The following is a 16,740-nucleotide window of genomic DNA, read 5'->3' on the forward strand; positions in this document are numbered from 1 at the left end:
TGTTGCTCTGTAAGAGGAGGCACCCTTGCCCCCTATCCTAGTTACTGTTGCCTCTGCACGAGCCTCTGTAATACTCCTTGGTGGACGAGGTCTGGGGCTGCTTCAGTTGTGAAGTGGATGCTTCTGTGAACGTACATTTGTAGGTACCCCCTGTAACTTGGATGACAGAAAGTGCCCCTGGGAGTGGTAGTCCGCAACGCTCCCATAGCTTTGGCTGTGCCAGTGTCTATTTTTAGAAGTAGAATCTTCCTGTGGGCCAAAGAGATGCTCTTTGTCAAACAGTATGTTGAGAGCAGCAAGTTGGACCTTTTGCTTAAAGCCGGATCACCTCAGCTGAGTGTGTCACCTAAGAAAAATGCTGGTGTTTATTCCCCGAGCTCCATTATCCCGCAGCATCAAGGATGCAGCGAATGGAAGTGTTGGTGATGGTTTGCCCCTCTGTAACAATTTGTTGGCCCCTTTTTCTGTGTTCTTTTGGGAGGTACTGGAGGAGCTCCTCCATTTCGTCACAAGGGGCTCTGCCATAACAGGACAAGAAGGCCTGATAATTGGAAATACACCAAATGTTGGCAGCCTACAAACCAACCATCTTTACTGCAGCATCTATACGCTTGCTGTTTTCTCTGTCGGGGCACCCCCAGTAGCCTGAGAACTGGCCCTCTTGCATGCAGTAGTTGTTACGATGCAACCTGGTGGCACTTGGCTCCAAAAAAAATATAGGGTCTGATAGTGCTGCCTTCTATTTTTATCCACCCTAGGGGTGATGGTCCTGGCTCTAACAGTGTCATTAAAGATGGCTGCCAGTGAGTCTCATTATGCCTCTCAACATCGGCAGATACTGAGAGTCTGTGCGTAGACGCTAATGTGTCGAACAGGAAATCCTGTTTGAGGGGGTTCCTTGTGCAGCTCCACGTTATGGAAAGCAGCTGCTTTTGCAATGACCTCCTGGTAGGAGGTTGCATCCTGAGGATGCGAAGGACGAGGTGGGTACAGATCTGGATCATGAGGTCTAGTGGGGTCCACCTCAAACATCTCATGGGTCAGGATCTCCCTAGCTCACAAGTGTCAGACTGTGGTGACCCCCTGAGGTGAAATGTCCAGGGGGTCGCGGTGTTGTGACAATGGGTGAAGAGAACGGGGGGGATGGATGTGATGGTGAAGGTGGTGGAGGTGGTGTGGGGGGTGGATGACAAGCAGAGCTTGTCGCCTTGTCCTTTGTTTTCTTCTTGGGCGGAAGGGGTGCATCCAGTTCCTCCTCTTTAGAAGTGGAGGAGAGGAAGGCAAAGCAATAATTCGACCAGTTCCCGCTTGGATTTGAATTTTCCAGAATGGACTCGAGGAGATGTGGAAGCTGATGAGGTTCCATAGTCTTTCTGCATCAAGGGTTTCGGTTTTGAAGTGTGAGGCTTCGTCTGCGCAGAGACAGATGGAGTTGGCTGCCAGGTCAGTGCTGAAGCAAACTCTCTGTTCAAAGAGGATGATTCCAAAGGCTTGGCCATGGAAGTAACCTTCCATGCCGGGCCCTGAGGGTGGGGCGTCCGAAACTAATTTTGGGATCGGACCGTGGCCTGCAGGCAGTAGTGGTCTGGCAATTTCTAACAGTGGGAGTGCTGGAGCTGAAGTTTTTTTGTTCAGCTTGGGTGAAGGGTAGGGGTAGGGGTAGGGGTTACAGTACTCACAGGTTGAGAGAATGGACATTCCTGCATCTCCAAGCCTACCTCACTGTCAGAGCCAGAACTCTCCTTGATCAAGAAGGCCTCTTCTTCCTTGGTGTCGGTTGTTCTTGGGCATGCTAACACACAAGAATACCCTGCTCCGGTAAAGTAAGAAATCCACTAGGCACTTCTATGTCTAGAAGCAAATACAATCACACATCCTATTTGATGTCATGCTTCATCGTAGTACTTGCTCCTCGTCTTCTGAGGCATGTTCTTCATTGAAGATGTCAGGTGTGTTGTCTGTGGCCCTTTGAGACATTTTTAGTTGACAAACCGGCTGGTCCCCTACTGTTTTTTTTCGACCGAACGACTCACATGCGTCACAGTCTGCATTCCTGTGGTCGGGTGAAAGACACAACTTGCACACAAGGTGCTGGGGTCCGTGTGCAGATATTGTGTGGCAAATTGGGAAGAACTTAAAGAGCATGCGATCCCTCACTAGCAATACATTTCTGAAAGGGCTGGTAATATGTTAATGGTAGGCTTGAAAGGCGGTGCCCCCCAAAGGGCTCTCAATCAAACGAATTTGAACTGGTGAATTTTCTAAAAGGCGCAGATATAGAAAAGCAGAAGCAGTAACAATCCCGTTGAGGACAGTAAAGAAATAAAGAATCAAACCAAATGGAGTTGCAGCACAGAGAGAAGGCACACAAGTTTGAACCTGGCCGCAGAGAGTAAAAAATGCAGAACTTGTTTTTTCTACGGCTACGCATGCAATCGAACACACACACACACACACGTATAATCATTAATTACTCTGCTGGTCAACTTCTTCAAGTCCTGGGGTTGAATGTCGACTTCTGGCCCGAGAACAATTCGATTTTGGCTCTAAGTTTTCGATTCTAACTCCTCTGGTGCCAAATATGGCTTTCTGTGCTGAACCATGTACACTGATTTGTGCAGCACGGATGGGCAGCTCTTAGTTCACCAGTGAATGCATAGTGCTCTGAGGACCTTTGTTGCGGTGGAGCCAAAACGCATAGAGATCTTCCCCAGATGGAATATAGGAAAGGTGGGTGCATGGGGGCAAGCACTTGGGCTCAGTAAGTCTAGTGACAGTAGCCACGAAAGAGTTGCACTCGGGCAGGGTATAGAAATACTTAATGCCACATAATGGCCCTTTATAGTTTCAGTAAAGCTGGCAACTGATTGCTGGCAAGAATATTCATTTAATTACTGGCTCCCTTGCTTTCATTATCATTGAAAAGTGAATTGCCACCACACTGCTGACAGTCAGCCACCATGTAACCAGTTTCCTTATGAGCATGATATACATACATTTTAACTTGAGCTGCTCTTGTTATCAGTCCAAAAGTCTTGGAGGCATCTAAAGGAGTTGAAGGTTGTTTGGGAAATGTAATTTGGTCTGCTGTTAAAAGTCACCTATTCATTCTAGAGTCCCTTTTCAATCTGTTGAGTCATCTAACTTATCTACTCCTCCTTCTTCTTCCTGGTCTTCATCACTGTCTAGATCCCTTTAAGAACTATGTTACAAAAAAAAGAATTCCTAACATACTTTATTGATGAAGTCCTTTAGAAGGGCGTGGATGTATTTCATTCTTAACACCCACCTCTCGTAGAAGCATTCGTTGGCAAACTGTGGGAGCTTAAAATGAATAATAGGAAAAAGAGCAAAACATCCTCTGAGGCGCTCATCAAGCAATCAGACTACAGAACAAAAACACAGTTCAAAGGGCAACTTTTTCATCAAATAGCCTTACGAACCAGAGGATTGCTCACTCTATCTTTCTCAAATTCCACAACTTCTGTTTCCCATTCTAGAGAATCTGTATCTATTGCAGAGTCATGAGAACTGTGGGCCATCAACTGACGAAACCTGGCTTCCTTTTCCAATTGGTTCTCCATTTTCTCCCTGTGAAAAAGAAACTAGATATACTTAGAAAACAAACACAAATCTAAACTTCCTTTAGGAATTTCAGGCATGCATTCACTTCAAATTGAAAATACAAACATCAGAAAAGAAAACTAAATTAAAGGTTTACTCTACATGTCCTATGAATACAAATCCTTGTAGAACTTAAAATGATCAGTTCTGAAGTGAATAATTCTATGCGGTGAGTGTATGCATATGATGAGATTGAGGTATGCTAGACACCTGAGATTCCATAAATTTGTATTAATGACAGCATTTTACACGTTAACAAAAGTACTAAAGAAGAGGAGGGAACAACAGAAATTGTAAATGTGAGATCTGTTTGCAAAAAAATATACATCTGAGTGTAACATTAGTTCTTTCCGCTTTTACATATTCACATTCACACATAGCAGCTAACATGGTTGTTCTTTATCCCATGACATAACCATTCCAATAAAATGGCTTTCCCCAAACATTGCTTTACTTTTCATGAACGAAGAATACATATCAGGTCCTAAAAGGAAACAAGGACATTGTGCACTGCATGGTTTTATGGCAACCTTTAAAGAGAGTCAGGCTGCAGAAGATAATACTACTTCACCTTTGGTAACGTTCCTTCTGATGAGGAAAAAAACACTCATGTTGTCTTTGAGCTACTGCCAGTCAGAAGTTTTGGTATCCGAAAAAAAACTAAATGCATACCGTTGGAGCAGCATCTGTCTCCCAGTTTGTCACCTAGGAGCTGGTGACTGGAGATAATAGTAACACATTACTCCAAAATTTAAATTTCTTAGGTATTTCCCATGACAGTGAAAGGAGAAATACTCCCTTTCACAGAACTAAAAAGAATAATTTACAACTCACATATAAGAAGGCAGAGAATGTGACATCAATGTGCAACAGGTTAGAAAGGAGAAGTCTCGCATACACAGCATAAAAAGATTATTCTACCCAAAAGTATGATGTATTTCAGACAATGCTTCGATGCCAACAAGGATTAGGGTGTTATACTAATGCAAGAAAGTACGCAGCCAGAACTAAGCAGCCTCATTACAGCTCTTTTAGATAGAATTGCCCAAAACTTCCCCATGGATATTGGTATTATAGCTGAAAAAAATATAGTGCACTAAGTAAGAGACAGGCTTGCATCTTCTTTTTACTAACTGGTGCAAGTCCACCACACTATCCATTTTACACTTCTCAGCTGCACTACTTGCATAAGAACAGCTACACGAATGTCACATTCACTTTAAGCACACCAAATGCTTTCTCCAGAGACCAGTCATCAAACCCACAACCAACCAACCAATCAAAACATGTATTTGCAGGTATAACTATCTCCTCTAAATCTATGTGCTGCTCTGTGCTTAAGCAAAGCAACAAGTATGCTACAACATCATGGACAACTCTTTCAATACTCGCACACAACAGCCAACTCTTCCTGCATAAGAAGCTGTACAAACTCATCCTCTTAACAATGCACAGCAGGTGGAATAGCCCTTTATTCCACCACCCAGGAGCATTTTGGATGTCATCAGGGTATGAGGCACTAACAAATTCTACAATACACTAAAGATTAATTATATGGTTGTACCTGTGGAAAGACTGAAGATCGCACTCTTCCAGTAAGGGATGTACGTGTGATGGGAATAAAATTGTAAAAAAAAAAAAAAAAAGTGAAGCCATGCTTTCTCCTGCTTTTACCTTGGGTATAAGATCTCGCTCAACATCATGCATGCACCACGTCTTCAATAAGCTTTCCCATCAGTCATTGATAAAGGTCTTTCTTGCTCCCACTTCCCAACCAGTCTCTTCATATTGGAGATCATTCACACTCAGCTACTCCCTTTATAAACACTCCTTGATTTGTTTCCCAATCCCTAATTGAGGAGCAATGTACAGTTGCTCCTAAGGATGGAAACCTATATAAAAATACATACGCAAACATATTTAGCTTCACTACAAACGGACTTTAAGTAAGATTTCCACTTCAACACAGAAAGAGCCAAGAGACATTTGCAGCGCTTCTGAAGAAAATGAACAACTAAATCCAAAATAATGGGCACAGAACAAGGGAAAAGGTCAGTGATAAAACATTAGGCATAAACCAGCATACATAAATCTCTAATCAAACCCACTGGGATAATTAGACTGGGATAGTTTGAAAAACGAAATTATCCTCTGATAAATGGCTGCTATTTGGATTATGCCGTACTTAAACCTCTTCAGCCATATCTGCAAAACTGAAAAAGATGTGGAATTCATAAACTATATCGACCATCAAACACATCAGTACAGCAACCCCAACATTCCATTCCAAGAAAAGTTCCAATATCAAAACTGGCAATTGATTTTATGGTCAATGACAAAAAGGACCCATCCTATAAAGAAGGTGAAATCTGCTAACTGCCAGGACATGTAAACAGTAAATGTATTCTTCTCTCTCGCCACTAAATTTTGATTTCACCAAGATGACTCAAGACATGACTCAAAACACAATAAGAGGCACTTTGAACAATAAATGTACTTAATGTACGACTGTGATATTGCCAGTAAGCACAGGAAAATGTTTTCTTTTTTTTTTTTTTTGATGGGAAGAAAATTACATTAAACCCAACTAAATCACTTTGATTTTCAAAGGCTTTCTTGAGTGACAATCAGGTAGGGGGCACTAGCCAGGATACAACAATTTAAAATCATACTCCGAGAAAATGACATTGGTACCAATTAAACAAAGTACCCTGAGTTAGTTCCCGTTATAAATTAACTCATCAATTAGTTTAGTCAGTCCTCGCTGAAATCAAAGACGTCAATCTATAAGTATGAATGTCTATACTAGAATAAAAACTAGAATTTCAAGTTCACAGCCCATCCTGTATAGGCGCTCTCTTGCTGTCCAACAAAGGACCTTATGTGAATTCCAATTGGATTATATGATGTTAATTCATCTATTTACATTCTTGCTCAATTTGGCTCTTAGCAGCAGATTATCCATGTATGCACACATTTTCAAAAAGGGTGGCACTGTTATTGCGTGAATACATGAGGCATCTGTTAATCTGGTTCATTTACAATCTGCTTTTCAGCACAAGAAGTGATACAAGTCTTAATAGCATGGAAACTAGGACAGCTTGTGGTTGTGACTTCCCTCAGCTTGTCAGTAGCCTTTGACACTCTCAAAAGCTCTTTTCTAGTGCATAACTTGGAAAACATGGGTAGTATTTTTTGTTCTGTCTATGTAACACATTAGTGCTCTCTTTAGGTCTAATGTATGCAGTGCTCTTTCTGCTACTGAGTCTGGCTATGGGAAGAAGACTGGGAGCTCTACAGTTTGGTTTAGATGAAACAGTGAAATTACTTTTGGCAGAAATTTTGGATTTGTGCGGAGAACCACTTTATGCTTGTGTACTTGTATAAATGGTTCTTCGATAGTGAACGCCTGTATTTCGCTAACTCTTCGTAGTGAAGTGATGGCTATTAGAAATGCTATTTTCCAAGTCAAGAATTGGATTTGGCAAGAATGCACAGGTTCAGAAGGTGGGCCCATGAGTCGTGTAAGTACAATATTAAGATTCCACGAGGGTACTGGTGGGGTTCTTGGAGGTATGATGCTTTTTAGTCCTTCCATAAAGGCTTTAATAGCTGGGATTCTAAAAAGTGACTTTGTATGTTTAATCTGCAGGTAAGCAGAGATTGCAGTGAGATGAATTTTGATGGAAGAAAAGAGAGATTTGCTTTTTGTAGGTGTAGTAAGTAACTCACAATGTTTTGTATGGAGGCATCTAATGGTGTGATTTTGTTTGCTTGGCAGTAGAAAACAAACCTTTTCCATTTATTAGCATAACAATGCCTTGTTGTTGGTTTCCTTGCCTGTTTAATGACTTCCATACACTCATTTGAAAGGTTTAGATAGCCAAATTCTAAGAATTCAGGAGCCCGATTGCTAGGTTGAGGGATGCTGGATTGGGGTGTCTGATCTGTTTGTGTTGTGTTAACAGATCTGGTCTGTTTGGGAGTTTGATGTGAGGTACTATTGAGAAGTCCAACAGTGTGTTGTACCACGGTCGGCGAGCCCACGTTGGTGCTAGGAGTATTAGTTTGAGTTTGTTTTGACTCAGTTTGTTTACTAGGAAAGGAATGCGTGGGAGAGGGGGAAAAGCGTAAGCAAATATCCCTGGCCAATTGATCCATAGAGCATTGCCCTTGGACTGAGGGTGTGTGTACCTTGAAGTGAAGTTTTTGCATTTTGCGTTTTGTTTTGTTGCAAAAAGATCTATGTCTGGTGTCCCCCAGCGGTAGAAGTAATCCTGTAGAATCTGGGGATGTATCTCCCACTCGTGAGTTTGCTGGTGATCTCGACTGAGATTGTCGGCTAACTGATTGTGAATACCTGATATATACTGAGCTATCAGGCAAATGTTGTTGTGAATTGCCCAATGCCAAATTTTTTGTGCTAGGAGGCCTAGTTGTGACGAGTGAGACCCACCCTGTTTGTTTAGATAGTACATTGTTGTCATATTGTCTGTTTTGACAAGAATATGTTTGTGGACTAGAAGGGGTTGAAAAGCTTTTAGTGCTAGAGAGACCGCTAGTAGTTCTAAGTGATTTATGTGTAGTTGTTTTTGTTGATTGTCCCATTGTCCTAGTATATTGTGATTGTTGAGGTTTGCTCCCCACCCAATCATGGAAGCACTTGTTGTGATAATTGAGTGAGGCACCGGGTCTTGAAATGGCTGCCCTTTGTTTAAATGTACAGGGTTTCACCACTGAAGCGAAAAGTGTGTTTGGCGGTCTATCAACACTAGATCCTGAAGTTGACCCTGTGCCTGCGTCCATTGTTTTGCTAGGCACTGTTGTAAGGGCCGCATGTGTAGCTGTGCGTTTGGGACAATAGCGATGCATGAGTACATCATGCCTAGTAGTTTCATGACAAATCTGACTGTGTACTGGTGATTTGGTTGTACGTTTGACACCATAGCTTGAAACGATTGAACTCTCTGTGGGCTTGGACTCGCAATTGTTCTTTGTGTGTTGAGTGTTGCTCCCACGTATTGTTGTAGTTGGGATGGGTGCAAGTGAGATTTTTGGTAATTTATAGAAAAACCTAGTTTGTGTAGGGTATCTATTACATATTGCGTGTGATTTTGACACCGGTGTTGAGTGTTGGCTTTTATTAGCCAAACATTGAGATATGGGAATACGTGCATGTGATGTCTCCTTATATGAGCTGCTACTACAGCGAGGCATTTTGTAAATACTCTGAGTGCTGTTGTTATCCCGAAGGGCAGTACCTTGAATTGGTAATGTTTGCCCTGTATGACAAATCTGCGGTATTTCCTGTGAGATGGATGGATGGGTATATGGAAATACGCATCTTTTAGATCAAGTGTTGCCATGTATTCTCCATGTTTTAGTAAGGGAACTACATCTTGTAGTGTGACCATGTGGGAATGTTCTGATTTGATGAAGAGGTTTAATGTCCTGAGATCTAAAATTGGTCTTAGTGCTTTGTCTTTTTTGGGAATAAGGAAATGTAGGGAATAAACCCCTGTTACTTTTTGGTGGTGAGCTTCTAGTTCTATGGCTTGTTTTGTTGATAGGGCTTGTACCTCTATTTGTAGCAGGTCTAGATGTTGTGTCGACAGTTTGTGCGCTCTTGGGGGAACATCTGGAGAAAAATGTATGAACTCTATGCAGTAACCATGTTGGATAATTGATAGAACCCATGTGTCCGTGGTTATGTCTATCCAATGTTTGTGGTAGTGTGTTAATCTTCCCCCTACTGGTGATGTGTGTTGGGGAAGTGTGACATTGAAGTCACTGTTTGTTACCAGGGGTCTGCTTGGTAAGCTGAAACTTTCCCCTTGATCTTGGGAATTGTCCCCTGAATGAACCACAAAACCCCCCTCTCTGGTATTGGGACTGATAGGTGGGTTTTGCTTGAGAGGTGGATGCCTCTAAGGGTTGCTGTCTAAAACCTCCCCTAAATTGTGGCTTTCTAATTTTCCCCCTATACTGGGAAGAGTAGAGCATCCCCAGGGCTTTGGCCGTGTCAGTGGCCTCCTTAATTTTTTCGATGGCGGTGTCCACCTCCGGCCCAAATAGTTGCTGCTGGTTAAATGGCATGTTTAATACTGCCTGTTGTATCTCAGGTTTGAATCCTGAGGATCGGAACCAAGCATGCCTCCTAATTGTGACTGCCGTGTTCACAGTTCTTGCAGCAGTGTCAGCGGAATCCAGTGGCGAACGAATTTGATTGTTCGAGATCGCTTGCCCTTCCTCTACCACTTGTTGGGCCCGTTTTCGAAACTCTTTAGGTAGATGCTGTATGATGTCACTCATTTCATCCCAGTGAGCTTGGTCGTAATGGGCGAGGAGGGCCTGCAAATTTGCGATACGCCATTGGTTGGCAGCTTGCGACGCCACTCTCTTTCCCGCTGCGTCAAATTTGCGACTCTTTATCCAGAGGTAGTGCATCTCCCGAAGATTGTGAGTTTGCTTGTTTCCTTGCGGCACCAACCACTACAGAGTCCGGTGGGAGTTGCTGCGTAATGAACACTGGGTCCGACGGGGGTGGTTTGTACTTTTTTTCCACCCCCGGTGTGATGGCTCTTCCCTTTACTATCTCCTGAAACACTTGCTGTGCATGCTTAAGCATGTCTGGTAGCATCAGCAGGCTCTGGTATGACGCATGCGTGGAAGCCGGGGTATTGAAAAGGAAGTCATCCTCCAATGGTTCAGAATGCATACTGACATTATGGAATGCCGCAGCCCTGGCTAAGACTTGGGTGTATGAGGTGCTATCCTCTGGTGGAGATAGTTTTGAGGGGTAGCACTCAGGAGGTCCCAGGGGTCTCCATCATCCTGCGTTTGCACAGTATGCATGGGTGACTGTGCAGTGGGCGTACCAATTGGTGACCCTGTCCTGTGTGGCGAATGTGGTGGAGAAATTTCTGGCGAAAAGTGGCGAGTTGGTGATTTCTCTCTAGCCACTTTAGCTCTTAGCTGATCAGTCTCAGTCTCTGTCTGAAGCCAGCTTTCTCTTAAATTTGAGAGGAGGGGCAGTTTGCATCTTTCCAGTATCCATCTGGATCTGAATCCGTACCTGCGTTTGGTCAAACTCTTCAAATCTGTGCCTCTCCTTCAGTTGTTTGGAGAGCCCATGTTCCTCTGTGTAAGAGGTCTTTCTCGGCACCAAAATGCCCATGGTGATGGTTGGCCTCGGTTCCAAAAGGCTCTTTCGAGGCTTAGTGGTTTCGACAAGGCGATGTAGACTTTTTTCGACACCGGGGTCTCGGCTCGAGTCGGATGACTTCGGCACGATTCTGGCCTTTTTCGGTGCCGAAGGCGTTGCTTGGCACCGCTTTTTTTATGGGTCGAGCCATGACCTTCAGGCAGTGGCGCCCCCGGGGCCTTTTGTTTTTTCGGCTGAGTTTTGGCCTGCTGTCAGTGGTCAGTCTCCGTGGAGACGTCCGATTCCGATCCCTGGATGGAGATAGCCATCTCCACCTCTTCGACGTCAAGGTTTTGCAATGATTTTGATGCCATCTGCGTGCGTCACGCCCTCCGATCTGTCAAGGTCTTTTTCGACCGAAAGGCCTTGCAGGCCTCACAAGTATCCTCTCTGAGCTCCAGTGACAGACACAGATTACAGACCCGATGCTGGTCTGTATATGGATACTTAGCGTGGCTAGTCGTACAGAAATGGAAGGGGGTCCGCTCCATGAGGCTTCGACGACGTGTGTGTTCGGGCCGACCAGGCCTCGGCTTGGCGCGGAAGCCCCGAAGGTCCACCGAAACAGTTGTTGTCTGTGTCGATCGGAGACGCAAACAATACCGACGTTTTTTTCGGAGATTTTAATACTTTCGCAATTAGAATCACGGAGCGAAGAAGAACACTATCGAACCAGATGGCGGAAAGAAAACAATCTAAGATGGAGTCGATGGCCATGTACAATGGAGCCGAAAAGGAGGAGTCACTCGGTCCGTGACTCGAAAAGACTTCTTCGAAGAAAAACAACTTGTAACACTCCGAGCCCAACACTAGATGGCAGGAAGAGTGCACAGCATGTGTATCTACAGCAACACATGCCATCGAGAGATATATATATATATATATATGGAAAATGTCACTTACCCGGTGTACATCTGTTCGTGGCTTGTTCCGCTGCAGATTCACATGCTATGCACAGGTCCTGCCATCTAGTGTTGGGCTCGGAGTGTTACAAGTTGTTCTTCTTCAAAGAAGTCTTTTCGAGTCACGGGACCGAGTGACTCCTCCTTTTCGGCTCCATTGCGCATGGGCATCGACTCCATCTTCGATTGTTTTCTCGCGGGTAAGATAGGAGTGATAGAGTGTAAATGGAATAGAGATGTATCTACAGAGTTTAAATAAATGTATGTCCATGCAATGGAATAGAGGTGTATATACAAATGTACAAATTTTAAATATTACTTAAACGGCTACAGGCTTCCGGGGAGGAGGGAGAGCGCATGTGATTCTGCAGCGGAACATGCCACGAACAGATGTACACTGGGTAAGTAACATTTTCCGTTTGATGGCATGTGTAGCTGCACATGCTATGCATAGACTACAAAGCAGTAATCCTCCCCTAAGCGGTGGTCAGCCTGTAGGAGTTGAAGTTGTCTGAAATAATGTTCTTAGTACAGCCTGTCCTACTGTGGCTTGTTGTGTTGCTTTCACATCTACACAATAATTCTTGGTAAATGTATGAGGTGGCGACCAAGTGGCTGCCTTACAAATGTCTGTCATTGGTATGTTTCCTAGAAATGCCATTGTTGCTCTTTTTTCCTAGTGAAGTGTGCCTTTTTGCGTAATTAGCAGTTGTCATTTAGCTTTTAGGTAACAAGTTTGTATACATTTCACTATCCACCTGGCTATGCCTTGTTTTGATATAGGATTACCAGTATGGGGTTTTTGGAATGCGACAAACAATTGTTTAGTTTTACAAAATGATTTTGTTCTGTTGATGTAATACATTAGAGCTCTTTTAATATCTAACGTATGCAGAGCTCTTTCTGCCACTGATTCTGGCTGTGGGAAGAAGACTGGGAGTGCCACTGTTTGGTTTAAATGAAACGGGGAGATGACTTTTGGTAGAAATGTAGGGTTTGTGCAGAGTACAACCTTATGTTTGTGTACTTGTATAAAGGGTTGTTCAATAGTGAATGCTTGTATCTCACTAACTCTTCATATTAAGTGATTGCCACTAGAAATGCTACTTTCCAAGTTAGGAATTAAATCTGACAAGAGTGCATGGGTTCAAATGGTGGACCCATGAGTTGTGTAAGTACAATGTTAAGATTCCATGAAGGTACTGGTGGTGTTCTTGGAGGTATGATTCGTTTTAGACCCTCCATGAAGGCTTTAATGACTGGTACCCTAAATAGGGATTTGGTCTGTTTATTTTGCAAATAAGCAGAAATTGCTGTGAGATGTATTTTGATGGATGAAAAAGCTAGTTTAGCTTTTTGTAGGTGGAGTAAATAACCTGCAATGTCTTGTATGGATGCATCTAAAGGTGTAATGTTTTTTCTTGGACAGTAGAAAACAAATCTTTTCCATTTGTTAGCATAACACTGCCTGGTGGTAGGTTTTCTTGCCTGTTTAATGACCTCTGTAAGGAAATGCCTCCTGCGCATGGTTACCCCCAGACTTTTTGCCTTTGCTGATGCCAAGTTATGATTTGAAAGTGTGCTGGGACCCTGCTAACCAGGCCCCAGCACCAGTTTTCTTTCCCTAAACTGTACCTTTGTCTCCACAACTGGCACAACCTTGGCACCCAGGTAAGTCCCTTGTAACTGGTACCCCTGGTAACAAGGGCCCTGATGCCAGGGAAGGTCTCTAAGGGCTGCAGCATGTCTTATGCCACCCTAGGGACCCCTCACTCAGCACAGACACACTGCTTGCCAGCTTGTGTGTGCTGGTGGGGAGAAAAGGACTAAGTCGACATGGCACTCCCCTCAGAGTGCCATGCCAACCTCACACTGCCTTTGGTATAGGTAAGTCACCCCTGTAGCAGGCCATACAGCCTTAAGGTAGGGAGCACTATACCACAGGTGAGGGCATAGGTACATGAGCACTATGCCCCTACAGTGTTTAAGCAAAACCTTAGACATTGTAAGTGCAGGGTAGCCATAAGAGTATATGGTCTGGGAGTCTGTCATACACAAACTCCACAGCACCATAATGGCTACACTGAAAACTGGGAAGTTTGGTATCAAACTTCTCAGCACAATGAATGCACACTGATGCCAGTGTACATTTTATTGTGATATACACCCAGAGGGCATCTTAGAGATGCCCCCTGAAAACATACCCGACTTCCAGTGTGGCTGACCAGTTTTTGCCAGCCTGCCACACACCAGACATGTTGCTGGCCACATGAGGAGAGTGTCTGTCACTCTGTGGCCAGGAACAAAGCCTGTACTGGGTGGAGGTGCCTCTCACCTCCCCCTGCAGGAACTGTAACACCTGGTGGTGAGCCTCAAAGGCTCACCCCTTTGTTACAGTGCCACAGGGAATCCCAGCTAGTGGAGATGCCCTCCACTCCGGCCACTGCCCCCACTTTTGGCGGCAAGACTGGAGGAGAAAATGAGAAAAACAAGGAGTCACTCCCCAGTCAGGACAGCCCCTAAGGTGTCTTGAGCTGAGGTGACTCTTACTTTTAGAAATCCTCCATCTTGCAGATGGAGGATTCCCCCAATAGGATTAGGGATGTGCCCCCCTCCCCACAGGGAGGAGGAACAAAGAGGGTGTAGCCACCCTCAGGGCCAGTAGCCATTGGCTACTGCCCTCCCAGACCTAAACACACCCCTAAGTTGAGTATTTAGGGGCTCCCAGAACCGAGGAAGATAGATTCCTGCAACCTAAAGAAGAAGAAGGACTGCTGACTTGAAGCCCTGCAGTGAAGACAGAGATGACAACTGATTTGGCCCCAGCCCCACCGGCCTGTCTTCCTACTTCGAAAGAAAACTGCAACAGCAACGCATCCTACAGGGTCCAGCAACCTCTGAAGCCTCAGAGGACTACCCTGCATCTAAAGGACCAGGAAACTTCAGAGAACAGCGGCCCTGTTCAAGAAACTGCAACTCTTTGCAACAAACAAACAACTTTTAAAGACCACACGTTTCCTGCCAGAAGCGTGAGACTTTCCACTCTGCACCCAACGCCCCCAGCTCGACCTGCGGAAAACTAACACTACAGGGAGGACTCCATGGCGACTGCGAGCCCGTGAGTAGCCAGAGTTGACCCCCCTGATCCCCCACATCGACGCCTGCAGAGGAAATCCAGTGGATCCCCCTGACTGCGACTGCCTGCTTCAAGGAACCTGACGCCTGGAAACCACACTGCACCCGCAGCCCCCAGGACCTGAAGGAACCAAACTTCAGTGCAGGAGCGACCCCCAGGTAACCCTCTGCCTAGACCAGGTGGCGGCTACCCCGAGGAGCCCCCCCCCTGTGCCTGCCTGCATCATTGAAGAGACCCCCGGGTCTCCCCATTGATTCCTATTAGAAACCCGATGCCTGTTTGCACTCTGCACCCGGCCACCCCCGTGCCGCTGAGGGTGTACTTTCTGTGCCTGCTTGTGTCCCCCTCGGTGCCCTACAAAACCCCCCTGGTCTGCCCTCGCTTCCCTGGACCCAACTTTGAACCCTGTAAGTGTTTTACTTATCTGTGAACTTAACATTTACTTACCTCCCCCAGGAACTGTTGATTTTTGCACGGTGTCCACTTTTAAAATAGCTTATTGCCATTTTTGTAAAAACTGTACATGTTATTGTGATTATTCAAAGTTCCTAGAATACCTCAGTGAAATACCTTTCATTTAAAGTATTGTTTGTAAATCTTCAACCTGTGGTTCTTAAAATAAACTAAGAAAATATATTTTTCTATATAAAAACCTATTGGCCTGGAATTTGTCTTTGAGAGTGTGTTCCTCATCTATTGCCTGTGTGTGTACAACAAATGCTTAACACTGCCCTCTGATAAGCCTACTGCTCGACCACACTACCACAAAATAGAGCATTAGAATTATCTCTTTTTGCCACTATCTTACCTCTAAGGGGAACCCCCTGGACTCTGTGCACACTATTTCTTACTTTGAAATAGTACATACAGAGACAACTTCCTACAACTTCCATACACTCTGGTGGAAGATTTAGATAGCCAAACTCTAAGATTTCAGGAGCCAGATTGCTAGATTGAGCATCGCTGGATTGGGGTGTCTGATCTGCTGTTTGTCTTGTGTCAGCAGATCTGGCCTGTTTGGGAGTTTGATGTGTGGTACTATTGACAGGTCTAGCAGTGTGGTGTACCATGGCTGGCGTGCCCACGTTGGTGCTATAAGTATGAGTTTGTTTTGACGCAGTATGTCGACCAAAAATGGAATGAGTGGGAGAGGGGGAAAAGCGTAAGCAAATATCCCTGACCAGTTGATCCATAGAGCATTGCCCTTGGACTGAGGGTGTGGGTACCTGGACGCGAAGTTTTGGTAGCAAACAGATCTATGTTTGGTGTCCCCCACTGACAAAAGTATTTGTGGAGTACCTGGGGGTGAATTTCCCACTCGTGAGTTTGTTGGTGATCTCGACTGAGGTTGTCTGCTAACTGATTGTGCATCCCTAGAATGTATTGAGCTACCAGGTGAATGTTGTTGTGAATTGCCCAATACCAATTTTTTTGTGCTAGAAGGCAAGGTTGTGATGAGTGGGTTCCTCCTTGTTTGTTTAACTAGTACATTGTTGTCATATTGTCTTTTCTGACAAGAATTTGTTTGTGAGCAAGAAGAGGTTGAAAGGCTCTTAGTGCTAGGGTTACAGCTAGCAGTTCTAAGTGATGTATGTGTAGCTGCTTCTGTTTTGTTGTCCCATTGTCCCTGAATATTTTGATTGTTGAGGTTTGCTCCCCATCCAATTATTGATGCATCTGTTGTGAGAATGGCGCGAGGCACAGGGTCTTGAAATGGCCGCAATTGTTTACATTTGTGGGATTCCACCACTGAAGCTAAATGTGTTTTTGGCGGTCTTTCAACACTAGATCTTGGAGATGACCCTGTGTCTGCGGCCATTGTTTTGCGAGGCACTGTTGTAAGGGCTGCATGTGTAACCTTACGTTTGGGACAA

The 16,740-nt window shown here is 44.5% G+C and overlaps 1 protein-coding gene across 4 annotated transcripts in view; it reads right to left on the bottom strand.

Annotated features, from left to right (window-relative positions):
* DLG5 (discs large MAGUK scaffold protein 5) overlaps nt 1-16,740 on the bottom strand; it is a 1,179,851-nt gene that overhangs the window by 911,519 nt on the left and 251,592 nt on the right. For 2 of the 4 annotated variants that reach the window (XM_069240807.1, XM_069240809.1), the window contains one exon: nt 3,459-3,591. In XM_069240807.1, coding sequence (XP_069096908.1) covers nt 3,459-3,591 — 133 coding nt within the window. Of the gene's footprint in view, nt 1-3,443; nt 3,592-16,740 lie in introns of all 4 variants that reach the window. The other 2 variants (XM_069240806.1, XM_069240808.1) reach the window with 1 other exon arrangement.

This window comes from Pleurodeles waltl, chromosome 6, assembly GCF_031143425.1.
Source record: "Pleurodeles waltl isolate 20211129_DDA chromosome 6, aPleWal1.hap1.20221129, whole genome shotgun sequence".
Taxonomy (NCBI): Eukaryota; Metazoa; Chordata; class Amphibia; order Caudata; family Salamandridae; genus Pleurodeles; species Pleurodeles waltl.